The sequence below is a fragment of the Tamandua tetradactyla genome, chromosome 5, assembly GCF_023851605.1.
Source record: "Tamandua tetradactyla isolate mTamTet1 chromosome 5, mTamTet1.pri, whole genome shotgun sequence".
Taxonomy (NCBI): Eukaryota; Metazoa; Chordata; class Mammalia; order Pilosa; family Myrmecophagidae; genus Tamandua; species Tamandua tetradactyla.
The window spans coordinates 27,779,298-27,805,670 of record NC_135331.1 but is presented as its reverse complement, the minus strand read 5'-3'; the positions used below and the strand labels follow the sequence as shown (position 1 = coordinate 27,805,670).

Below are 26,373 nucleotides of genomic sequence, written 5' to 3'. Positions count from 1 at the left end.
CTTTGGAAAAATGTCTATTCAGGTCTTTTGCCCATTTTTAAACTGGGTTGTCTTTTCACTGTTGAGTTGTAGGATTTCCTTATATAATCTGGGTATTAAACTCTTAACGGATATGTGGTTTCCAAATATTTTCTCCCATTGAGTAGGCTGCCTTATTCAGCTTTTTTGACAATGTCCTTTGAAGCACTAAAGTATTCATTTTTTGTGGAGGTCCCATTTATATATTTTTTCTTTCATTGCTTGTGCTTTGGATGTCAAGTCTAAGGAACTTCTGCCTACCACAAGATCTGAGGATGCTTCCCTACATTTTCTTCTAGGGGTTTTATGGTCTGTGTCTTACACTTAGGTCTTTGATCCATTTGAGTTCAATTTTCTGTAAAGTGTGGGATAGGGGTTCTCTTTCATTCTTTTATATATGTATATGCACTTCTCCCAGCACCATTTGTTGAAGAGACTGTTCTGTTCTAGTAGAGTGGATTTGGCATTCTTGTTAAAAATTAATTGACCATTAATGCACAGGTCTATTTCTGAATTCTCAATTGGGTTCCATCAATCAGTATGTCTATCTTTATGCCAGTACCATGCTGTTTTGACCACTGTAGCTTTACAATATGCTTTATAATGAGGCAATGTGAGTCCTCCAACCTTGTTCTTTTTCAAGATAGTTTTGGCTATTGAGGGCCTCCTGCCCTCCCAGATTAAATTTGATGATTGGCTTTTCCATTTCTTCAGAGTAGGTTGTTAGAATTTTTATTTTTTATTAAGATTGTATTGACTCTTCAAATCAATTTAGATAGAATTGACATCTTAACTATACTACTGTTCTGATCCTTGAACACAGAATATCCTTCCCTTTATTTAGGTCTTCTTCGATTTCTTTTAGCAGTGTTTTGTAGTTTCTGAATATAGGTCCTTTACATCCTTGGTTAAATTAATCCTAGGTATTTGATTATTGTAGTTATTATTGTAAGTGAAGTTTTTTCTTGATGTCCTCCTGAGAGTGCTTATTACTAATGTATAGAAACACTCCTGATATTTTGATACTGAGTTTTGTATCCTGCCACTTTGCTGAACTCATTTTTTAGCTCTAATAGCTTTTTGTAAATATCTCAGGACCTTCTCAGTACTGAATTATATTATCTGCATACTGAAAGTTTTACTCCTTCTTTTCCTATTTGGATGTCTTTTATTTCTTTCTTTTGTCTAATTGCTATAGCTGGAACTCCCAGTACAGTGTTGAATAACAGTGGTAAGAGTGGGCATGGTTGTCTTTTTACCGATCTTAAAGGGAAAGCTTTCCATCTTTCACCATTGAGTCCAGTGAGCTGTGGGTTTTTCATATATGTCCTCTGTGTCATATATAACCTTTCATTGAGAAAGTTTCTGTCTGTGACTATCCTTCAGAGTGTTTTTGTTTAGAAAGAGTGCTGGATTTTGTCAAATGCTTTTTCCACTTCAATCAATATGATCATGTAGGTTTTCCCCTTTGATTTTTAATGTGGTATATTATATGAATTGATTTTCTTGTGTTGAACATCTTGCATACCTGGAATACAACCCACTTGATCATGGTGTATGATTATTTTAATATGCTGTTGAATTAGATTTGCAAGTATTTTGCAAGAATTTTTAAATCTGTAGTCATTAGAGGGATTGTTCTGTAATTTTCTTCTGTTATATCTTTTTCTGGCTTTGGTATTAGGGTGATATTAGCTTCATAGAATGAGTTAGGTAGTATTCCCTCCTCTTCAGTTTTTTGGAAGAATTTGAGCAGGATTAGTATTAATTCTTACTGGAGTGATTCGTAGAATTTACCTGTGAAACCATCTGTTTGGGACTTTTCTCTGTTGGGAGGTCTTCAATGACTAATACAACCTCCTTACTTGTGATTGGCTTGTTGAGGTCTTCTGTTTCTTTTACAGACTGTAGGTTGTTCATGTGTTTCTGAAAAGTTGTCCATTTCATCTAAGTTTTCAAATTTGCTGGTATACAGACATTCATAATATCCTCGTATTAGTTTTTGTATTTCTGTGGGGTCATTAGTAATGTTCCGAGTCTCATTTCTGATTTTATTCATTTGCGTTTTCATTCTTTTTTTCTTTGTCAGTCTAGCTAACAATTTTGTTGATTCTCTCTATTGCTTTTTTGTTCCCAATTTCATTTATTTCTACTCTAGTCTTCATTTCTTTCCTTCTGCTTGCTTTGGGATTAGTTTACTGGTTTGTGATTTTTGCTTTTTGTTTTTGGTTATTGTTTCTTTAATTTAAACATTGCCTGCGCAGTGAAAGCATGTTGTACGGTGTGATGCAAATTGCATTGTTTGTCCTTGGGGCAATCTTTTTAAATTTATTGATGCTTCTTTTGTAGCCCAACATGTGGTCTATCCTGGAGAATGATCCATGAACACTTGAGAATAATGTATATCCCACCATTTTAGGGTGTAAGGTTCTGTAAATGATTATTAGGTCTAGTTCGTTTATTGTTTTATCCAAGTTCTTTGTTTCCTTATTGATTCTTAGTCTATCTAGATGTTCTGTTTGCTGATGAATGTGGTGTATTGACGTCTCCAACTATTGTGGTAGAGATGTGTATTTCTCCCTTCAGCTTTGCCAGTGTTTGCCTCATGTATTTTGGGGCACCTTTGTTAGGTACATAAATATTTATGATTGTTATTTCTTCTTGTGAATTGTTCCTTTTACTAATATATAATATCCTTCTTTGTTTCTTACATTTAAAGTCTATTTTGTATTTCAAGTCTATTTTGTCCAATATCAGTATAGCTACCCCAGCTCTTTTGTCATTATTGTTTCTTGTAATATATTTTTCCACCCTTTTGCTTTCAATCTATTTGTGTCCTTGGGTCTAAAGTGAGTCTCTAATAGATAGCCTAAGATGGATCATATTTTTTTTATCCATTTTGCCAGTCTATTACTTTTGATTAGAGAGTTTAGTCCATTAACATTCAATGTTATTACAGTAAAGGAAGTACTTTCTTGAATCATTTTATCCTTTGGCTTTTTTATATCATATCTTATTTTAGTCTCTTTTTATCCTACAGTTACTTTTTCTAATTATCTTAATTTCTACACTCTCTTCCAAGCCTCTCGCTCTGTCTTTTCTGCCAGCAGAACTCCCTTTCATGCAGGATTCTTATTAATGAACTTTTTTTGCACTCTTCCTCAGTTTTGAAGGCCAGTTTTGCCAGATAAGGAATTCTTGCTGGCAGTTTTCCTCTTTCAGTATCTTAACTATGTCATACCAATGCCTTCTCACCTTCACAGTTTCTGATAAGAAATCCATTCTTAATCTTATTGCAGGTCCCATGTAAGTGATGCATTGTTTTTCTCTTATTGCTTTTTTTAAAATTTTTTATTAATTAAAAAAAAATTACAAGAAACACAAACATTCCCAACACATACACTGAGCAATTCACAATATCATCGCATATTCATCATCATGATCATTTCCAAGAACATTAGCATCAATTCAGAAAAAGAAATAAAAAGACAACAGAAAAATATAACGAACAGAAAAAAAAATTTTACATGGCATACCCCTTACTGATCCCTTTCATTGATCACTAGCGTTTCAAACTAAATTCATTTTAACGTTTGTTCCCCCTATTATTTATTTTTATTCCATATGTTCCTCTCATCTGTTGACAAGGTAGATAAAGGGAGCATCAAACACAAGGTTTTCACATTCACACAGTCACATTGTGAAAGCTATATCATTATACAATCATCATCAAGAAACATGGCTACTGGAACACAGCTCTACGTTTTCAGGCAGTTCCCTCCAACCTCTCCATTACATCTTGGATAACAAGGTGATATCTATTTAATGCATAAGAATAACCTCCAGGATAACCTCTCGAATCTGTTTGGAATCTCTCAGCCATTGACACTTTGCCTCATTTCACTCTTCCCCCTTTTGGTCGAGGAGGTTTTCTCAATCCCTTGATGCTGAATCTCAGCTCATTCTGGGATTTCTGTCCCACGCTGCCAGGAAGATCCACACCCCTGGTAGTCCTGTCCCACGTAGACGGGGGCAGAGGGGGGTGGTGAGTCTGCTTGCTGTGTTGGCTAGAGAGAGAGGCCACATCTGAGCAACAAAAGAGGTTCTCTTGGGGGTGACTCTTAGGCTTAATTTTAAGTAGGCTAGACCTATCCCCTGTGGGGTTAAGTTTCATATGAACAAACCCCAAGACTGGGGGCTCAACCTATAGCTTTGGTTGCCCACACTGCTTGTGAGAATATCAAGAATTCAACTTAGGGTGGTTGAGTTTTCCCCTGTTCTCACCATTCCCCGAAGGGGACTTTGTAAATACTTTTCCACTCACTGATCAGATCACTCTGGGATTCATCAGGCATCACCTGGACAAACCAACAAAATCTCATGTCCTATACAAAGTTCCATGTACTTAAGGTGTTCAGTCAACTATCTACATAAGTTATATTAGGAGATGCACTAGTCAAAGTGTAGATTTGTACCAAATAAACATTTTTTGCTTTAGTCTCACACCTTAGTTGAAATTTTTAAATATTAAGTACCATAGTACTTTCTTCTATTATTTTGCCTTCTGGATTTTATATGTCATATCTAATTTTCCTTCTTTTTACCTTTACTCATAGTCTTCCTTTCTACATTCTTCTCCACACCTCTCTCTTCTGTCTTCGTATCTGTCTCTAGTGTTCCCTTTAGTAAAGCTGGTCTCTTGGTCACAAATTCTCTCAGTGATTTTTTGTCTGAAAATGTTTTAATTTCTCCCTCATTTTTGAAGGACGATTTTGCTGGATATAAAATTCTTGGTTGGCAGTTTTTCTCTTTTAATAATTTAAATATATTATCCCACTGTCTTCTCGCCTCCATGGTTTCTGCTGAGAGATCTGAGCATAGTCTTATTGGGCTTCCCTTGTATGCGATGGATTGCTTTTCTCTTGCTGCTTTCAAGATCCTCTTTTTCTCTTTGACCTCTGACATTCTGATTATTAAATGTCTTGGAGTATGCTATTTGGATCTATTCTCTTTGGGGTACGCTGCACTTCTTGGATCTGTAATTTTAAGTCTTTCATAAGAGTTGGGAAATTCTCAGTGATAATTTCCTCCATTAGTTTTTCTCCTCCTTTTCCCTTCTCTTCTCCTTCTGGGACACCCACAACACATATATTCGTGCGCTTCATGTTGTCTTTCAATTCCCTGAGTCCCTGCTCATATTTTTCCATTTTTTTCCTGTAGTTTCTGTTTCTTGTTGGATTTCAGATGTTCCGTCCTCCAGTTCAGAAATCCTATGTTCTGTCTCTCCAAATCTACCATTGTAGGTTTCCATTGTTTTTTTCATCTCTTCTTCTGTGTCTTTCATTCCCATAAGTTCTGTGATTTGTTTTTTCAGACTTTCAGTTTCTTCTTTTTGTTCTTTCCTTGCCTTCTTTATATCCTCTCTCAATTCATTGATTTGATTTTTGATGAGGTTTTCCATGTCTGTTCGTATATTCAGAATTAATTGTTTCAGCTCCTGTATGTCATTTGAATTGTTGGTTTGTTCCTTTGACTGGTCCATATCTTCAATGTTCCTAGTGTGATTTGTTATTTTTTTGCTGGTGTCTAGGCATTTAATTACCTTAATTAGTTTATTCTGGAGATTGTTTTCACTTCTTTTATCTAGGGTTTTCTTGCTGGATGAATTTGTTGTCTATCTGTTCTTTGACATTCCATTCAGCTTTATCTGGACCTTCAGCTTAAGTTTTGTTTAACAGAGGAGAATTTTTCAGTTCTTGTTTTCTTGTTTCTTGCCCTGCTTGTGTGGTGCCTTTCCCACACACACACACTTAGGAGGGTCTACTTAGACATTATAGACCCCAGCCAGATTTTCCCAGACCAAACTGGCCTCCTATCAGGAGGAAAGAGTCACCTGCGACGGTTTTCCCTAAGGGTGAGACCCAGCAGGTTGAAAGACTTTCCTGTGAAGTCTCTGGACTCTGTTTTTCTTATCCTGCCCAGTATGTGGCGCTTGTCTGACTGCAGGTCCCACCAGCAGAAGATGATGCAGTACCTTTAACTTTGGCAGACTCTCCCTGCTGGGGGTGTGGTGGAGACAGAGGAGAGGTTGTAGGCTGGTTTTAATGGCTTCAAATTACCAAGCCCTGGTGTCTGAATTCCTTGATGGAGGGATTCCACCTGGGTGGGGCTTCACCCTTCCCCTGGGGAAGGCACAGGCTCCAGATAAGCCCCCAAAAGAGCTCACTTCTGCCTATGCCTGGGGTAGTTGCAGCCTGAAAAGTTCTGCTGCTGTATCCAGAGGCAGTCAAGCCTTTGTAGATACACAGCCACAAAAACCTCTGTTTCCTTCTTTTTTTTTCCCCTTTTTCTGTCATTCCTGCCCCCTTGGCACCGGGGCAAAATGAGCAACCTCTGCTTTGATCAGGTTCACCTGAGCTGGGGGCCTATTTTTAGTATTCAGAATTTGTTAATGAGTTCCACAACTGGCATTTGATTGTGCCCAGTCCCTGCTGCTGGTAAAGTCCTTTCCTTTCCCCTCTGGGAAGCGGCATGTAGGGGAGGGGCGCTGGCCGCCACAGCTTTGGAAACTCATGGTTCTGGGGGGTACTCGCAGCCGGTCCAGCTGGTCCAGACTGGGGTATGCTGTGTGTTTGGTCACTATCGTGGCTCCGGGAGCTGTTCTGTACTGTTTCTGGTTATTTAGTAGTTGTTCTGGAGGACGAACTAAAATGCGCACGTTGTTAAGCCTCCATCTTGACCCGGAAGTCCCCTCTCTTACTGCTTTTAGCACACTCTCTGATAATTGACATTCTGATTATAGGTGTCTTGAAGTGCATCTGTTAGGGTTTGTTCTGTTTAGAATACATCAGGCTTTCTTGGATTTACATATTAATATCTTTTTTTATGAGGTTTGGGAAATTTTCAACCATTATTTCCTCAAACATTCTTTCTGGTGCTTTACTCTTCTCCTGGAACATCCACAATGCATATGTTTGTGCGTTTCATGTTGTTGGTAATTTCCCTGAAACCCTACTCAAATTTTTCCATTATTTTCTCCATTGAAATACCACTAGTATTTCAATCTACCCAATTTATTTTACCCCTTAACCCTCTATTATTTATATTTAATTCTGTTGTCGAATTTGGAAGCTCTGTCTTGTAACTCATTGATCCTTTCTTCTGCTTCTTCAAATATGCTGTTGTGTGTCTCTAGTGTGTTTTTGTTTTTAATTATGATATCCATCCTAGTAGTTGTGATATGATATCTCATTATGGATTTGATTAGTATTTCCCTAATAAATAATGATATGTAACTTCTTTTCCTGTGTTTATTGGCCATTTGTAAATCTTTGGAGAAATGTTTATTCAAATCTTTTGACCATTTTTAAATTAGGGTGTTTGCCTTTGTTGTCAAGTTGTAGTTTTTTAATATATTTTGGATATTAAACCCTTAACATATCTGACTTCTAGGTATTTTTTCATATTCTATAGGCTCTCTTTTTACTCTTTTGATAATACCCTTTGTTGCATAGTTTCTTTTTAATATTTTTATTAACAAATCTTCACACACATATTCCATACATGGTGTAAAATCAGTGGCTCACAAGATTATCACGGTTTTGTATTCATCACCATGATCATTTTTAAAACACTTGCATCATTCCAGAAAAAGGAAGAAAAAGAAAAAACTCATGTATCCTATATACCCCATATCCCTCCTCTCATTGACCACTAGTATTTCAATCTATTCAATTTATTTTACCCCTTAACCCCTCATTATTTATTTTTAACCATATTTTTTACTCATCTATCCATACCCTCGATGAAAAGATCATCGGACAAAAGCTTTTCACAATCACACTGTCATGTTGTAAAACTTAAAAGGAAATGTATATAATGCATAAGAATAACCTCCAGGATAACCTCTTGACTCTGAAATCTCTCAGCCACTGAGACTTTATTTTGTCTCAGTTCTTTTACCCCTTAACCCCTCATTATTTATTTTTAACCATATTTTTTACTCATCTGTCCATACCCTCGATGAAAAGATCATCGGACAAAAACTTTTCACAATCACACTGTCATGTTGTAAAACTTAAAAGGAAATGTATGTAATGCATAAGAATAACCTCCAGGATAACCTCTTGACTCTGAAATCTCTCAGCCACTGAGACTTTATTTTGTCTCAGTTCTCTTCCCCCTTTTGATCAAGAAGGCTTTCCCAATCCCATGATGCCAAGTCCCAGCTCATGTGGGATTTCTGACCCACATTGCTAGGGAGATTCACACCCCCGGGAGTCATGTCCAATGAAGTAGGGGGGAGGCAGTAAGTTCACCTGCCGAGTTGGCTAGAGAGAGTCTTCATCTGAGCAATAAAAGAGGTTCTCTGGGGGTGACTCTTAGGCATAATTTTAAGTAGACTTAGCCTATCCTTGAACAAATATTTTTAATTTTGATGGAGTCCAGTTTATATTGTTTTTTATTTTCTTGTTCATGCCTTTTGGAATCATATATAAGAATCCATTGCCCTATACCATGTCATCAATATTACCCCTTTGTTTTCATCCAAGAGTTTTACGGTTTTTACTCTTATTTTTAAGTTGTTGATACATTCTGAGTTTATTTTATATATGGTGTGAGAAAGGGGTCTAGTTTCATTCTTTTGCAGGAAGAAATCCAAGTGTTCCTGAACCAATAGCTGAAGAGCCTGTTCTTTCCCCCACTGAATGTGTGTGAACTTTTGTTGAAAATCAGTTGGCCATGGATGTATAAGTTTATTTCTGGACTTTCAGTTCTATTCCATTGATATATATGTCTGTATTTATGCCAGTATCACACTTTGTTGATTATTGTAGCCTTATAATAAGTTGTTTTTTTTTTTAACTTTTTTATTGTATAGTATAATATATATATATATACAAAGCAAAGAAATAAAAAAGCAATAGTTTTTAAAGCACCCTTCAACAAGTGGTTACAGGACAGATCCCAGAGTTTGTCATGGGCCACGATAACAGTCCTCTCAGATTTTTCCTTCTAGCTGCTCCAGAATATAGGAGGGTAGAAAGCTTAAATATTTTTTATCACCTCAATTGACTTTTTTTTGAAAAATAACATATATACAAAAAAGCAATACATTTCAAAGCACAGTACCACAATTAGTTGTAAAACAGATTTCAGAGTTTGACATGGGTTTTCAAGCTCACTGATTCCTTCCATGGCCATGTATAAGTTATCGATGAGCATTTCAATGGCATTCTTTGTTTCTGTTCCAGTGATTTTGTTTTTAGCATTTCCATTACTTCCTTTAGATTCTTTCTTAGGGTTTCCATTTCTCTGACTACCTTACCTATCTGTTCTCATGTATTGTCCACTTTTTCCATTAGAGTCCTTAATTTATTAACCACTATATTCCCAGTCTGAAATTTCATAGTCTCTGCCATATCTGAGTTCGGTGCTTATGCTTGCTCTGTCTTTTTCAGCCTACAGCAGGTAGGAGGGTTCTGCCTTTTTGTATGCCTTGTGATTTTTGATGAAAGCCAGGTATGATGTATCAGGTAATAGAAACTGAGATAATGGATGTTTCTTCTAAGGTTTTATTTTTATCTAGCTAGGAGTTACACTGTTTAGTATTTGCTGTAGTTGAAGTTTATCAGAGGGTTCATTTTCCTCTGATGACTTTCTTTATATCTCCCCTGTTGTCTTTGAGTTTCCCTAGAAATTCTTAAATAGAGTCCTTTCTTGTAGCTCACTTAGTTGTTATCCACTATTATACTGGGGCCTCATCGATGTGCTGGTGACATGTTGGGGAGGGGAAGCATTCTATAATCTTATGATTAGCTCTTTTATTTTGTTGGGCCAGAGTCTGGGCCTTGAACTTCAGAGAATTTCCTAGCCCTTTTTTTCCCACCTCTTCTGTGGGACAGGAAGGCTAGAGGGGGGCTGGTGTTGTTTGGCTAACTGTCCTTCTTCCAGGTAAGAGAAAGCTTTGGTAAAGTTTCCCCTTGAAGCAGGTCTTTTTTCGAAGAATACTCTGGGCATGTTTCAGATTGGAAAATTTTCCCCTCCCCTGCCCTAGGCATGTGAGGATTTTTCTTCAGTCTTCAGCCATGATTACTTATAGACTCCTGGAAATACACCTAAAGAAGATATGTTGGCCCTCTTATGACTGGGCCCCCTGGAGTTTTCATTCTCAAACTAGTCCACACCCCAACATGCATTGGCTTGTCAGGAAAATTTAAGTGTTCCTGCCACTTTGTGCTCCAGGGGCACAAAGAGCTGTCGCCTTTTTGTTCTGCCTATCTCTTCAGTTTTAGGTCAGTGGCTCTGGTGGGGGGGGGTGTTGATTTTTGATTTTTTACCATTTTCTTACTGTGAAAACAAGAGGAACAACTTCCTAGCTCTTTATACATTGGAGTGGAAATCAGAAGTCTTCACCTACTTTTTTAATTTATCAACTTTGGGGGTTGAGAATGGATCTTCAGAATTATTAAAAAACTCAGTTTATGAATGGTGCCGCAATGTCTGTGTGTGCAGGTTGAAGGAGCAGAACCTCGTAAAGGAGCTGCGGCCCCGAGACCCCTTGGAGAGCAGCAGTGATAGCGAAGACAAGGTTCCTGTGTCCAAGCCGTCCTCACTGTCCAAGCGGAAACTCGAGCTTGAGGCAGAGACAGTAGAGAAGAAGAAGAAAGGGCGACCTCGGAAGGATTCCCGTCTCATGTCCATGTCTCTGTCTGTCCAGGTGAGGCTGGCAGTTTCTGGCCAGCTGGCAGTTTTCTGCCTTCCCCTACCCCAGAACCCTGTGCCTGGTACTGCAGCCTGAGTGGGCCCAGAGCACAAGATGGGTGGCCCTGCATGCTGTGTCCGTCCCTCAGCGGTGTGGGGTACGTGAGGACCATCTGGCTTAGACGTGCACCCTGTGGAGTTAGCCCAGGGGCCACATTCCACTCCAGTATGCCATGAGCCCCCAGAGACTTCACCTTCCTCATCTGTAAAGTGGGGATCCTTGCAGGTTCATCTGCCCCTTTCCCTGTGTTCCCCTGGAAATGCTCTGGTCCAGGCCCAGCCTCACCTCCGAGTGACTTCTCTCACCTAGTGCTACCCTGTCATGCTGGGGTGGGGCTCAGGGGCATATCTGGCTCTTCCAGTCTCCGGCTGCCTTGACTGTAGAGAAGGACGCCTTGTGTTTGTCTGCGCCAGCACTTGCACTGAAGCTGCCGATTCCAGGCCCCCAGAAAGCATTTACCCTGCAGGTGAGCACTGGGACCCCTCACCCTGACTCTCATAGGTGCATATACCCATTGTCTGCCACCCCCCACCCACCCATATAAACCATGTCTTGTCACTACCTTAGGGAGTGTTTTTCAGAGGTCTATCTATTGGAGGAAGTTGTAGGTATGACTGATCAGAGTAACCACCAAAGTTTGTCAGAATCACTTGTCTCATCCCCAGAACATCCAGCCCACACCCCACTGCGTTTTCCTCTTATTACTTTGCCCTTGAAGTCTTAGGGCTATCCTTCCATGGCGTCCTCTGCATGGCCAGGCCAGGTATCTTTCAAGCCTCAATTCTGGTTTCCCTACTCACAATTCCTCTACTCTCCACACTCATCCCCTCCCTAGAGCAGCCTTGGGCTTGGTGCCCACTGCATTGTGTAGTGACTGTCCTGCTGGCCTGGCCCAACTCTCAGGGCCCAGTTCTGTGTCATCAGGGCTGCACCTGGAGCTCAGAGCAGATACCTGTAAACATGTGCTTGTCCAAACATACTTGCAGAGCAATAATCCTTTTGGTGTAGCCTCAGTGCCAGAGCCACTCTTCCCACTGTGCATTGGCACACACGGCCACCTCTCACCTCAGCATCAGGTCCATGCGAAACCTTCGGCCCCACATGCAGGTTGTTTCCCTGTCCTTCATCCAAGGACGTTGATCACAGCTGGCCACATGACAGTCCATGCCCAGGCTGGTTGTCAGAGGGCACCATAGAGCAGGTATCAGTGCTTCCCAGCCACAGGTCCTCTGAGCCATGGTTTTGTGAACCAGTGTGCTGAAGAATAGGGACCCACACACTCTGTTCTTGATGTTGATGTGTACAGAGGCCACCATAGTCAGTGGTGCTCAGACACACTCTTCAGTTCACAAAAGCTGTGCTTCAAATCCCTCTCCAGTGGTATAGGATTGTGGAAAGATGACAAAGTAGGAAGCTCCAGTTATCAGTCCCTCCAGCAGAACAACCCTTAAACAGGGGAACTGTCTGAATCAACTGCTATAAAACTCTGGAATTCAGTAGAACACTATAGTATCTAGGGGAAAGCAGGAGGAAGCGGCTGATATTAGGGTAAATACTAGTAAATTTCTCTGTTCGTGTGGCAGTTACCATCACCCAGCCCCCACTCTCACACAGACATCAGTGGAATCTGGCCACAAGTGTGGGGAGCCATGGACAAGGGTCAAGGCACCCATCTTGGCTGCCCCCTCATCCCCTCTCCAGGGTAGTTTGGAGCCGGCCAATGCTCCCTTTGTGGGTCCCTGGCCTGGTTCCAGCTGAGAAAGAATAATTTGGAAACTCCTCTCTAGTGTGCCCCCTGCCAAGGGTTTACCCTCAGAGCAAAAGCAGCTTGAGAAATGAAAGTGATGTGACAAACAGTTGAGTTGGACATCCTGGGGCAAAGTTTACCTGCTGGAAGTCCATACGTGGGTCATATGGAAGAGGGAGAATGCCTTTCTCCTAAGAAGTACAAGAGGCATTCATACTCCTATGAACTTTTGGGTCACTAGCATGCACAAACCCCAGAACAAGACTCAGGGCCAGAAAGACAGGGAGGCTCCGGTACTTTGCATTTACCTTGGAAGGAACTTCCTGATGGGAGGACTGATGCCTAAGAAATCTCTGTCATATGGCCAGCTGGCTACAAAATCAAGAAACAGGCACCTCAAGGAATAAATCCCAGAGTTAACATTTTAAAATAGTAAAAGGTACAATGTGTAATGAAGATTAGAAGACAAAGAAACAGGAAATAATCCATCCAAAAGAAGAGGATAAAAATCCAGAAAACATCAATGAAGACCAGATTATGAACATACTGGACAAAGACTAAGAAAATAATCTTCAGTGTGCTCAAGGAAGTGAAGGAAAATAAAGAGGAAAAAAAAAAAACTAAAGGATATCAGAAAACAATGAATGAATGATATGAGAATCTCAAAAAGAATAGTTTTTTTGTTTTGTTTTCAAAAAAAAAAAGGAACTAAACAACTACTTGTGTTGAAGACCACAATATAAGAAATTAAAAATTCCCCAGAGAGTTTCAACAGCAGATTAGAGTTGACAGAAGGATCAGCAAACTTGAACACAAGACAATTGAAATGAGTCAGGCTAAGGAAAAGAAAGAAAAAAGTCAGTATTAAAAAGTGAAAATAGGGTGGGACAACAGTAGCTCAGTGGCAGAATTCTTGCCTGCCATACCAGAGACCCGGGTTCAATTCCCGATACCTGCCCATGCAAAAAAAAAGAAAAGAAAATAGCTTGAGGGATCTCTAGAATACCATCAGGCATACCAATATTCACATTATGGGGGTACCAGAAGAAAAGGAGAAAGGGGCAGAAGGACTATTCAAAGAAATAATGACAGAAAACATCCCAAACTTGGAAAACCATATGAATATGAACATTGAGAAGCCCAGAGAACACCATACAGTATAAACTTGAAAACTATCCCTCCTCCCATAATGATGAAACTGTCTGATTCAAAGAACAAGGAGACAGTTCTGAAAGTTGCAAAAGAAAAGCATCATGTTATGTACAAGGGAGTTCCAATTTGATTAGCTACCAATTTCTCATAAACCATAGAAGCAAGGAAGCATAGGTAGAAATACTTAAACTGCTGAAAGAAACAATTACCAACCAATAATTTTTTATCTGTTGAGACTTACTTTCAAAAATAAGGGGGAAATTAACAAATTTCGAGATATTCAAAAGCTGAGGGAGTTCATCACCCTACAAGCAGTGCTAAAGGGAGTTCTTCAGACTGAAAGGAAAGGGCACTAGACAGTCATTCAGAGCATTATAAAGAAAAAGACCTGTGGTAAAGGTAACCATTTGGGTAATTATAAATGCCAGTACTATTGTAATGTATTTTGTTGATAATGTAACTCCACATCTTACTTTCTACAGGTGCTAAAATGCAGGCAGGTAAAAAGTAATGATAAATTTGGTTTGGGGAATACAATGTATAAAGATATCATTTGTAGCAAGTACAAAATGATGGGAGGTTAGAGAGATTTGAGAACAGTGCATGTTTAGGATATTGAAGTCAAGTTGTCATCAAATCTAATAGGATTGTTATATATTTGAGATGTTCACTTTTAACCCCATGGTAATCACAAGGTAAATAAATATATGATAGACATAGGAAGGGACTCAGTATGATACAATACAAATAAGTAAATATGAAAGTAGGTATTAATGGAAGAGTTGAGGGACAAAAAAGATAATAAGACTTACAAAGACCAAATAGCAAAGTCGTAAAAGAAACGTCTGCATTATCAGTAGCAACTTTAAATATAAATGGATTAAATTCTCCGGTCAAAAGGGCAGAGACTGGTAGAATGGATTAGAAAGCATGACCCAAGTATATGCTGTCCACAAGAGACTTACCTTAAATTCAAAGATATAAGTAGGTTGAAAGTGAAAGGATGGGGAAAAAATTTACTACACAGGTAGTAACCAAAAGAGATGGAATAGACTTTAAGTCAAAAACAGATATGCAGAACAAAAGCAATCAGTGTATGCTGATAAAGGAGTCAGTTCAACAAGAAGATGCAACAATTGTAAATAGATATGTACCAAACAGCAGAGCTAGAAAAATCTCTGAAGCTAAATGTAGAAATAGGTAGTTCTGCATTAGTAGGTTTACCCTTTCAGTGATGGATAGGAAATCTAGACTGAAGATTGATAAAGTAATATTAGGCTTAATTGATTGATAAATGTAAGCCAACGATACTCAAAACCAACTAGACCTAACATACATGTATAGAATACTTCACCAAACATCACTGAATTCATTCTTCAGTGTACATCGATCATTCTCCAGGATAGGCCATATGATAGGTCACAAAGTAAGCCGCAGTAAATTCAAAAGTAATGAAAACATAAGTGTATCTTCTCCACCCACAATGGACTGAAGCTAAAAATCAATAACAGAGGAAGAAATAGAAAAATTCGCTAATACATGTAAATTTAAAAACACTCTTAAAGAGGAAATTAGGAAATATCTTGAGGCAAATGAAAATACAACATACCAGAATGTATGGGCCAAGCAAAGACAATGCTGTGCGGGAAATTTATAGCTCTAAATTATTACATTAAACAAGAAAGATCTCAAATCGAAGACCTGTTCTCAAAACTGGAAGATCTAAACACAGAAGAGCAGGCTAAACTCAAAGTGAGCACAAGAAGAAAATACCAGAGATTAGAGCAGAAATAAATGAAATAGAGAATAAAGAAACAAGAGAGAGAATCAACAAATCAAAAGGTTGATTCTTTGAAAAGATTAATAAATTGACAAACCTTTAGCTAGACCGACAAATAGAGAGGACACGAATTATTAAAATCAGAAATTGAAAGGGGGATATTGCTACCAGCCCCACTGAAGTAAAAAAGATTATAAGGATACTATTAACAACTGTATGCTAACAACATAACCTAATTGAAATGGATGAGTTCCTAGAAATACACAAACTGCCTATGCCGACTCAAAATGAAATGGAAGATCTCAACAAACCAATAACTAGTAGAGATGGAATTAGTAATCAAAAGCCTCCCAGCAAACGAAAACCCAGGACCAGATGGCTTCACTGGAGAATTTTACCAAACAATCCAGAAATTAACACCTGTCCTGCTTAACCTCTTCGAAAAAATTGAAGAGGAGGGAACACACCCTAATTCACTCTGAGGCCAACATCACTCATAAAAGCCAGATAAAGATACCACAAGAAAAGATAGCAGGCTGATATCCTTTATGAACGTAGATGCAGAAATCCTCAACAGAATGCTAGCAGACCAAATCCACAACACCTTAAAAGAATTATACGCTATGATCAAGTGGGATTTATCCTAGGTATGCAAGGGTGGATCAATAAGGAAATCAGTGTAATACACCATATAACAGAATGAATGGGAAAAAAAAACACGTGTTCATCTCAATTTGACACAGAAAAGGCATTTGACGAAGTCCAGCACTCCTTGATAAAAACACTTAGAAAACTAAGAATAGAAAAAAAATTCCTCAACATGATAAAAGGCATATATGAAAACCTCACAGCTAACATCATACTCAATGCTGAAAGATTGAAAGTTTTCCTCATAAGATCAGGAGCAAGACAGGGATGCCTGCTCTTATTCCACATTGTACTGGAAGTTCTATCCATTGCGGACAAGAAAAAGAAATAAAGGCATCCAAATTGGAGAGGAAGAAGTAAGACTCTCTATTTACAGATAGCATGATGTTGTGTACAGAAAATCCTATAAATCTTCAACAAAACGACTAGAGGTAATAAATGATTTCAGCAAAGTAGTGGGGGGAAAGATCGACACCCAATATCACTAGTGTTTCTGTAAACAAGCAATGAACTATCAGAACAATAAATCAAGAAAATTCCATGTACTGGACCAACTAAAATAATCCAACACGTGGGAGTAAATCTAACCAAGAATATAAAGCACTTGTACACAGAAAACTACAAACAGTGTTGAAAGAGATGAAAAAAAAGACCTAAATAAATAGAATGACATTTCATGTTCATGGATTTGAAAAAACAAAGCACTTTACACATTCAGTGCATTCCCCATCAGAATTCCAAGAGCCTCTTTTTACAGAAATGGAAAAGCCAATCATCAGGTTTATATGAAAGAATAAGGGCCCCCAAATAGCGAAATCCATCTTGAAAAAGAAGAACACAGTTGAAGGATTCTTACTTCCCAATTTTAGAAGTCATTACAAACCACAATAATCACAAAAGCATGGTACTATCACTAGGATAGAAATGTAGAACAATGGAATAGAATTGAGAACTCAGAAGCCGACTTTCATGTTTATGACCAACTGATTTTTAACAAGGTCAAAGACTACTCAATTGGGAAAGAACAGTCTCTTCAACAGATGGTCCTGGGAAAATTGGATCTCCATTTGTGAAAGAATGAACCTGGGCCATATACAAAAAATCATCTCGAAATGTATCAAAGACTTCAGGGAATGGTGGGAGCGGGGAGAAATTCAACTTCCCCAAGTTGAATTCTTGATATTCTCACAAGCAGTGTGGACAACCAAAGCTATAGACTGAGCCCCCAGTCTTGGGGTTTGTTCATATGAAACTTAACCCCACAAAGGATAGGTCAAGTCTACTTAAAATTTAGGCCTAAGAGTCACCCCCAAGAGAGCCTCTTTTGTTACTCAGATGTGGCCTCTCTCTCCAGCCAACATGACGAGCAGTCTCACCACCCTCCCCCTCTCTGCGTGGGACATGACTCCCAGGGATGTGGACCTTCCTGGCAACGTGGGACAAAGATCCTGGAATGAGCTGAGACTCAGCATCAAAGGACTGAGAAAAACCCTAGAATGAGCTGAGAATTAACATCAAGGGATTGAGAGAACCTTCTCGACCAAAGGGGGAAGAGTGAAATATGAGAGTAAGTGTCAATGGCTGAGAGATTCCAACCAGAGTTGAGAGGTTATCCTGGAGGTTATTCTTATGCATTAAGTAGATATCACCTTGTTGTTCAAGATGTAGCGGAGAGGCTGGAGGGAATTGCCTGAAAATGTAGAGCTGTGTTCCAGTAGCCATATTTCTTGATGATGATTGAACAATGATATAGCTTTCACAATGAGACTCTGTGAATGTGAAAACCTTGTATCTGATGCTCCTTTTAGCTACTATATCAACAGAAGAGTAGAACATATGGAATAAAAATAAATAATAGGGGGAACCAATGTTAAAATAAATTTAGTTTGAAATGCTAGTGGTAAATGAAAGCGAGGGGTAAGGGGTATGGTATGTATAATCTTTTTTTTTCTCTGTTATCATTTTATCTCTTTCTCTGTTGTCTTTTTATTTCTTTTTCTAAATCAATGCAAATGTTCTAAGAAATGATGAATGTGCAACTATGTGATGATATTAAGAATTACTGATTGTATATGTAGAATGGAATGATAGCTTAATGTTTTGTTTGTTAATTTTTTTCAATTAATAAAAAAAAGTTTTAAAAAAAAGTGTATCAAAGACCTAAATATAAGGGTTAGGACTATAAAACTCCTAGAAGGAAACATAGAAACCCATCTTCAGGGCCTTGTGCTAGGCGATGGTTTCTTAGACTTTATATCCAAAGCACAAACAACAAAATAAAGAAAAGATAAATGGGGCTTCATCAAAATTAAAACTTTTTACACTTCAAAGGCCTTAAATATGAAACTAAAAAGACATCTTACATGATGGGGAAAAATTTGGAAACCACATATCCGATAAGGGTTTAAGATTAAGAATATATAAAGATATCCTTCAGCTCTTCAACAAAGAGATAAACACCCAGTTTACAAATTGTCAAACTCTCGGATACATATTTCTCAAAAGAAAATGTACAAGTAGCCAAAAAGCATGTGAAAAGATGCTTAACTTCATTCCCCATTAGGGAAATGCAAATCACAACCACAATGAGATAACCATTTTATACCCACTAGAATGGCATTATTCAAAAATGGAAAGTTACAGTGTTGTAGAGGATGTGGAGAAATAGGGACACTCATTTATTGCTGGTGGGAATGTAAAATGGTGCAGCCATTGCTGAAGACAGTTGGGAAGTTGCTCAGAAATGTACAGATTTATCTATGACCCACTTTAGGAATGTACCCAAAAGAATTGAAAGTAAAGACTCAGGGCCACACAAATGCAGTGTGTGCTGGAGCTCTGCCTGGCTTTTCCCACATGTTACCTTCAAACACAAAAGACACGGCTGAGCCAGCCTGGATCCGGATACTGAGCTAGGTGTTTCTCGTGCGCATTATTGTGGAAACGCTTCTGAGTCTCTAATGAGCAGAGCAGGCTTGTGACAAAAGGGGCTGGAGAGGACCTTGGAGTCTTCTACACCGTTTTTTCTAGCACCAAGCCAGGCCCTTGTTCTTTGCCACACTTTGAGTGATAGGGACCTTGCCACTGATCTTTAAGGAGTCTTTGGACTCCCAGCTTCCCTAGCTGGCTCTGTTCTCACTTGCTGTATGTTCTTGGGCAAGTCACTCACCTTCCCTTAATCTCTCCTTTCTCACCTGTGAGATCACATCTTGGAGGTGATGCTCATCCTCCTCTCCGGATGCTCAGCTTCCGGACCCCTGGCCCTCCTGTACAGCCCTGATCCTGCCCCCCCACCCCACCCGTCACCACCCTCTACTGGCCAGCCAGCTCGGCCTGCCTGTCTGTGCCTTGAATCTACCTTGGGAGCCAGGTAGCAGGGCCTCTGGGCTTCTTTCCTGCCCCCCCTGGCCCTCAGGACCTGACACCTATCCTGTAAGTGGTTCTCCTATCGCTCAGAAATACTTAGTCTTTGTTCTCCTCCATACAGGTGAGCTCTGACCCCTCCATGTACATCGAAGTGGAGAATGAAGTAACGGCAGTGGGGGGCGTGAAGCTGAGCCGCTTGAAGTGCAACCGAGAAGGGAAAGAGTGGGAAACGGTGCTTACTAGCCGGATCCTTACTGCCGCAGGCAGCTGGTAAGCCAGTGGCCAGCCTGCATAGTGTTAGCATAAACAACATACACTGTGCCCTGTTGTCCTTTCCAGGCTGCTGACCTGTGCATGGCCTGGCTGAGCAGAGGTGCATTGCCTTTTTTTTATATATATATAGATAACTTTTTTATTGTGTAATGTATATATAAAGCAAAGAAAGAAAAAGGCAATAGTTTTCAAAGCAGTCTTCAACAAGTGCTTCAACAGGACCAATCCCAGGGTTTGTCATGGGCTACCATATGATCCTCTCAGATTTTTCCTTCTAGCTGCTCCAGAATATAGGAGGCTAGAAGGCATAATTATTTTTTAATCATCACAATGGACTTTTTTTTCTTTTTTGTGAAAAATAACATATACAAAAGAGCAATATATTTCAAAGCACAGCACCATAGTTAGTTATAGAACATATTTTGGAGTTTGGAATTTATTACAGTTCCACAATTTTAGGTTTTTACTTGTAGCTGCTCTGAGATACTGGAGACTAAAAGAGATACCAGTTTAATGATTCAGCAATCATATTCATTTGTTAAATCCTATCTTCTCTGTATACCTCCACCATCACCTTTGGTCTTTCTGTACATCTCTTTTAGGGATATTTGGGCTATGTGTATTCTAACTTTTTCATGTTGGAAAGGTCTGTCACTAATATGGGAAAGGGAGATGGAACTAGCTGATGCTCTGGAGAGGCTGGGCTAGGTTTCAGGACTTATCTGGTCCAGGGATCCATCTGGAGGTTGTAGATTTCTGAAAAGTTACACTAGTGTATGGAACCCTTGTGGAATCTTATGTATTACTCTAGGTGTTCTTTAGGATTGGCTGGAATGGACCTGGTTGGGGGTTGGCCAGTTATGATAGGTAGCAAGGACTAACTGGAGCTTGTGTAAGAGCAACCTCCAGAGTAGCCCCTCAAGTCTATTTGCGCTCTTTTCAGCCACTGATACTTTATTTGTTACACCTCTTTTCCCCCTTTTGGTCAGGATGAAATTGTTGATTCCAGGGCCAGATTCTTCCCTGGGAATCATCTCCTACATCACCAGGGAGATTTTCACCCTTGGATGTTATGTGCCTCATAGCAGGGAAAGCAATGATTTCGCTTGCAGAGTTGGGCTTAGAGAGACTGAGGCCACATCTAAGCAACAACAGAGGTCCTCCAGAAGTAACTCTTAGGCATGCCTATAGGTAGTCTAAGCTTCTCTGCCACCTACATAAGCTTCACAACAGTAAGGCTAACCTCTTACAGGCAGCTTCCGCTGGGCCTTGCTCTGGTCTGAGCGCCTATATCTGTCACCATAATCCCTGCAACCCCCAAAAAGTCAACATTGTTATCCCTGTGTTACATTTGGGGAAACTGAGGCACAGGGGTCCCCCTAGGCCTGGATTTAAACGCCAGCCATCTAGTCCCCATGTCTGCCCTGGATTCTTGGAGTCTCCGATGCCAGGTTTGAGCTCCGCCTGGCTATCTCTGGACCCCCGATATTTAGGACATGGAGTAGATTTCTGACTGCCTCCCAGATCCCCATCCCAGCCCTTGCCAGATTCTGCACTTTGAGGGGAGACTTCAGTTCAGGAGTTAGTAGCCCATTGTATCAGGAGTTAGTAGCCCATTGTCTTCTTGGACCTCGGGATACATGCAGCTCAGTCCCCTGTGTGCTTTCATCCAAAAAGAAAACCCAGATTTTCATCAAAAGGCCTGTGGTGCCCACTAAGGGCCGTGTGGTTGAGGCTCTCACAGGAATTTGCCAAGGTGATCAGCTTAGACACAATTGTTTTAATTAGTCCCTTAATCTTTTGTCATGAGGTTATGTGTAAAATGCTTTTCTGACACGTCTACCACATACCTCACGGAGGGTAGACCTCAGCAACGAGAATGTTTTGTCTCCTGGTTTGCAAGGCCAGGTCCTGAAGGCTCTCCCCTGGAGTCCATCTGGCTCTGGTTTGCTCTAATTCTTAGGCTTCCTTGGCTTGCCTCTGCCTCCTTCAGTGGCTTTGTCCTGCTTACTTGACTGTCTCAGCCTAGACTTCCTGTCTTTATAAGCACTCAGCTGTATGGATTAAGCCCACCCTGGTTCAATTTGGCCTCATCTAAGTAGGGTCTTCCTTAACTAATGATGTCTCCAAAGGTCCTTCCTCACATTCCAAAAATGCAGATTAAGACTTCCTTGAAAGTGTCTTTTGTGGAGGACATGACTCAGTCCCAGCACCTGCCCACACTGGGCCTTAACTCTCACCTCTCACACTCAGCTTTTCTGTTAGTTCAGGGTTCCCGTGGGCCCTGAACTAGTTTGTGGTGTTGGGGCGAGAAGCAGCCCAGCCTTCCCCCTTGGGACAGGCAGGCTGTGCTCCCAGTGCCATGAGCTTGTAAAGGAAAGAGAAGTGCTGTCGTGGCTCCACTCCATCCCTGGTCTCAAGGTAGATGGCACACAGAGGCGTCAGCTGGCCTCCTGACCTCACAGCAACCTGGGACCACTCTTCTTGAGCTGCTCACCCTGCGGGCCTGCCCCTGACACTTGGTCCCCGGGCCATGGCTTCCTTTGCCGTGGGCTGGCTCCAGAAAGGCTTTGACTGTGAGAGCTGACATAGACATTCACAAACTTTTTCTGAGATCCCATAATGGCTATATCTCTTTAGGAAAGGCAGTCAGTGGAGTGCTCTCCTTGGCAGGGCCCCTTGCTCCAAACGTGGTATGGAGGGCAGTCTTGCCCAGTGGACTTCAAATAGTGGCCAATAAATGGCAATGACATCCAGAGGGGCTCCCTTTGCCAGGGGGACCCCTGCCCCAACTACCCGGTGATGAAGACCTCCTCCTCACCCTAGGCCTGTGGCCAGGGCTTCTCAGGGCTCTTGTGGGAAGGCAGCAGCTCGCTTATGTGGAGGCACATCTGGAGGCCTGGTGGTTGCCCAGAGGAGAGACATATGACCATATCCATCATGTGCTCCTTTGTGAAGCCATTCTTCCTCAGGTGTGGCTCTCTAGCCTGTCTCAGCACGGCCCTTGTCAGAAGGTCACGGGAGCGCTCTGTGTCCTGGTCTGGCACACTGATTTCAGTCAGGCTGTGCCCTCATAGCAGGTCCTCTCACCTCTGCCTCCCCTTCAGTCAGAGTGGGGCCTGGCAGGGCAAAGGCTCTGCAGCTCCCAGATCCCAGGGACATGTGACCCCTGTGTCTTTTCAGTGATGTGGTATGTGTCGCCTGTGAGAAGAGGATGCTGTCGGTGTACTCTGCCTGTGGCCGCCGCCTCCTGCCTCCCATCCTCCTGCCGTCCCCCATCTCCACCCTTCACTGCACGGGCCCCTTCGTCATGGCACTCACTGCTGCTGCCACGCTCTCTGTCTGGTGAGAATGCAGGGACAGGACGGTGTGGGGTGAGACCATTCAGCTCCTGGCTGGGTTGGCTCCTCACTGCCAGGAAGCTGCAGGTCAAGGAGGCCCCTGGAAGGCCGACCCGGCAGGAGGGGTCAGAGTGGCCTGCCTGCCCACCTGGGAGCCAGGAGCAAACCCCCTGGCGCATTCCATGGGGCAGGGCCCTACACAGGGTTATCAGAACCAGCCCTGGCTGCCGTGGCCCACCTCGCCCAGAGTGTGGGCGGGTAGGGGCAGCAGAGGTGGCAAAGCTGCAGCTCCGTGGCCTGGCCTCTGCTGCAGCCTCTGCAAGAGAGCAGCCATGGCCCCCTGTGATTCACCTGACAAGGGTGGAGAATGACGTGGTCCCTTCTCCTATCTTAGGGATGTTCACAAGCAGGTGGCTGTGGTGAAAGAAGAGTCTCTGCACTCCATCTTAGCAGGTAACCCAGGGAGTGGTCCACCCCTGGGCCTCGGGAGAGGGGATGGCAGTGCAGCACGAGGCTGATGTGCAGTTACACTGCAGGGAGGTCACTGTCCCCTGGGAACGCAGTTCATTGGGTCCTCAAGGGGGCTGCTGAGTTTGGTGGAGGGCAGAAAGAGCGTCACCTGCAGAGCACAGAGTAGCAGCTCCCTAGTGTAGAGTCTGTGTTAGGAGCCTATTGGGACAGGTGGGGGCCACAGCCCAGATTCCCCCCAGTGCCCAGTGGGTACCTTTCTGGAGCTCACCCTGCACTGTCCCCAGGCAGCGACATGACCGTGTCACAGATCTTGCTGACCCAGCATGGAATCCCGGTGATGAACCTGTCCGATGGGAAGGCATACTGCTTCAACCCTTCTCTCTCTACATGGTAAGCATGCACTCGGCCAGCCCTCCTTCTTGGGAGCGGGTCTGTCTGAGTGGACCCCAGAGCAGGGGCTGAAGTTCCAGTCCGGCAGTCAGACATGTCTGACCCACTTCAGATGGCCTGAGAGTTGGTAGCAGCACCTGCTGGCCAGGCTCCGACAGACATGCAGGATAGAGCGCAGACATTCTGCATGCCTGCTGTGCCCAGTCAGCCCGGCCCACGGCCACTCTCCCCTTGGCACGTGTATACACAGGACACTTTCCTTCTTTTGCATTGTTCCCAGGGCAACTCCTTTAGAATAGACACATAATGTGTCTCTCCACACTGGCCCTATCTGTGCACCAGCTTCCTGCAGCCTCTTCTGGCTGCTCAGTTGCCTTGGGCTGAGTGGGCCAAAGTGGCACCTCCTGCTTCTCTGTGACTTAGGGGCTCGTGTGTTTTCAGTATTTGAAATATCAAAGAGCTTACCCCAGAAATACAAAGCATGTAAGTTGTGTAGCAGGTGTGGCCTGCACCTTTGGCCCTTTAGAACCAAAGCTAACCTTTTCTGTTGCCAAGCACAATTTTATGCTCACGCTGAGATTTCTTTCTTAAATTAAAAAAAAAACAAAAAACAAACCAAAACCCACCACTACTATCTAGCACTGTTTTCCCCAAAATGCAAAATGTTGCATATTATATACTATTGCTATCATAATGGAATAAAACTGATTATCCAAGAAGTGTTGAATCTTTATAGACATTTTTGTGATTAAGGAAAAGAGTTGATAAAGGGATTTTACTGTTATAGAAAGATATGAAAAATGTTTTTTAAAGACGTGAAAACCCAAAGAATATGGAAGAACTTAGTGCCTGGGGTTATTGTGTAGACGTGCAAGAGGATTAGGAGCTTGAGGTGTGTCCTAGGAGCTCAGGAAGGCTGGGGGCCAGGGAGTGGGGGAGGTTGTTCCGGGATCTCAGGAAGGCTGGGGCCTGTCATTCCTCAGTGGCCTGCAGAGAGCCTGGGCAATGTGGGTCCTGTTTGGGTGACCTGTGGACAGTGTATGTACTGGGCCTCCCCGTCCACATCTCAGCATCTGCAGGTCTCCTTTGGTCATCAGGCGCTGAGCCCTGGAGCTGAAATGTTCACTTCAAAAGCCCTACCAGCCACCTGCACTGCCATTAATTTTTTTCTTTGAAACAGTAGTAGATCTGGCTCATTTTCCTGAAACCTGCTGCTGAGGAGCCCCTGTTTAAACTGAAGTGGCCCTAATCTCAGCTGGTTTCAGGGGCAGCCTGTCAAGTGGGGTGGGTGCTTGCTCCTCTGTGGCCTCCTGTACAACCTCCTGGTTCTCCTGAGATCTGTATCTCTCTGCTGCCCAGGAACCTGGTTTCTGACAAGCAGGACTCACTGGCCCAGTGTGCGGACTTCAGGAGCAGCCTGCCATCCCAGGATGCCATGTTGTGCTCAGGACCCCTAGCCATCATCCAAGGCCGCACCCCCAAGTACGTGACCTGGGGACTGTGGTCGCCGCCAGCTGTCCTGCCCGGGAGGTGATGGTCGATGCCAGCGCAACCCACCTGGGCCTGCTCTCTCATTGCCCCTGCCCTGGGCCCCAGCCACTGCTGAGTACAGGCGGACAGGCCATGGGTTGCGGACCCAGGTGGGGGTCTGGATTATAGGTGGTGGATGCCCACATTGGGCAGTGTTTTTGAACACTGGCTGTCACTGCAGGTACCTTGGCCTGGCCCAGGGTGGGGACTCTGGTCATAGGGTACCATAGCAGTTGGTGTCTTAGAGGGAGGTGAGCTGCTGCCTCTATCTCAGGGGCCACAGATGGCCATCTGCAGCTGGTCCAGGGCAGTCAGGGTTGGGGCAGGGGTGCTCTTAAGGTGCCAGAGTGACCAGGAGACCCATGGCTGGAGCATGGTACAGCCAGGCTAGCGAGAGTTGGCAGCATCTGTCATTGGGCCAGCTGATGGGTGGGGGCCTCAGGCAGCCTGGGGCTTGCCTTTCCTGGCAGCTGCTTGTGGGAACCCAGGTGTGGGAGCCCAGGTATGAGGTGGTAGCCCCTCTCCCTAACTGGGCCTGCTTCCTCACCCTGGTGTGCTGTGGTCCCTGCAGTTCTGGCAGGCAGGCTGCCCGGCTCTTCTCCCTGCCTCATGTGGTGCAGCAGGAGGCCACCCTGGCCTATCTGGAGAACCAGGTTGCCGCTGCCCTCAGCCTGCAGTCCAGCCACGAGTACCGCCACTGGCTCCTCATCTATGCACGGTACCTCGTGAATGAAGGTGAGGCTCCAAGCTGCCCCTCTGTCCTCCCGGGGACGAGGGAGGGCAGGGCTCCCACACCTCCTCAGCCTCCTCTCCCAGCCTGAGCTCAGCAGACGTCCAGCCCCATTTCAGATTCCAGGACCCTAGACTGTCTTGGGTTTGTTTGGTAACTGTA

General features: G+C 42.7%; 1 protein-coding gene across 9 annotated transcripts in view; it reads left to right on the top strand.

The window, feature by feature from the left end:
• Nucleotides 1-26,373, top strand: part of HIRA (histone cell cycle regulator) — a 105,974-nt gene that overhangs the window by 61,070 nt on the left and 18,531 nt on the right. For all 9 annotated transcript variants that reach the window (XM_077160334.1, XM_077160336.1, XM_077160335.1 and 6 more), the window contains 8 exons: nucleotides 10,534-10,738; nucleotides 11,145-11,249; nucleotides 19,598-19,746; nucleotides 22,933-23,094; nucleotides 23,485-23,543; nucleotides 23,846-23,951; nucleotides 25,311-25,433; nucleotides 26,053-26,216. In XM_077160334.1, the coding sequence (XP_077016449.1) occupies nucleotides 10,534-10,738; nucleotides 11,145-11,249; nucleotides 19,598-19,746; nucleotides 22,933-23,094; nucleotides 23,485-23,543; nucleotides 23,846-23,951; nucleotides 25,311-25,433; nucleotides 26,053-26,216 (1,073 nt within the window). The remainder of the gene's footprint in view (nucleotides 1-10,533; nucleotides 10,739-11,144; nucleotides 11,250-19,597; nucleotides 19,747-22,932; nucleotides 23,095-23,484; nucleotides 23,544-23,845; nucleotides 23,952-25,310; nucleotides 25,434-26,052; nucleotides 26,217-26,373) is intronic.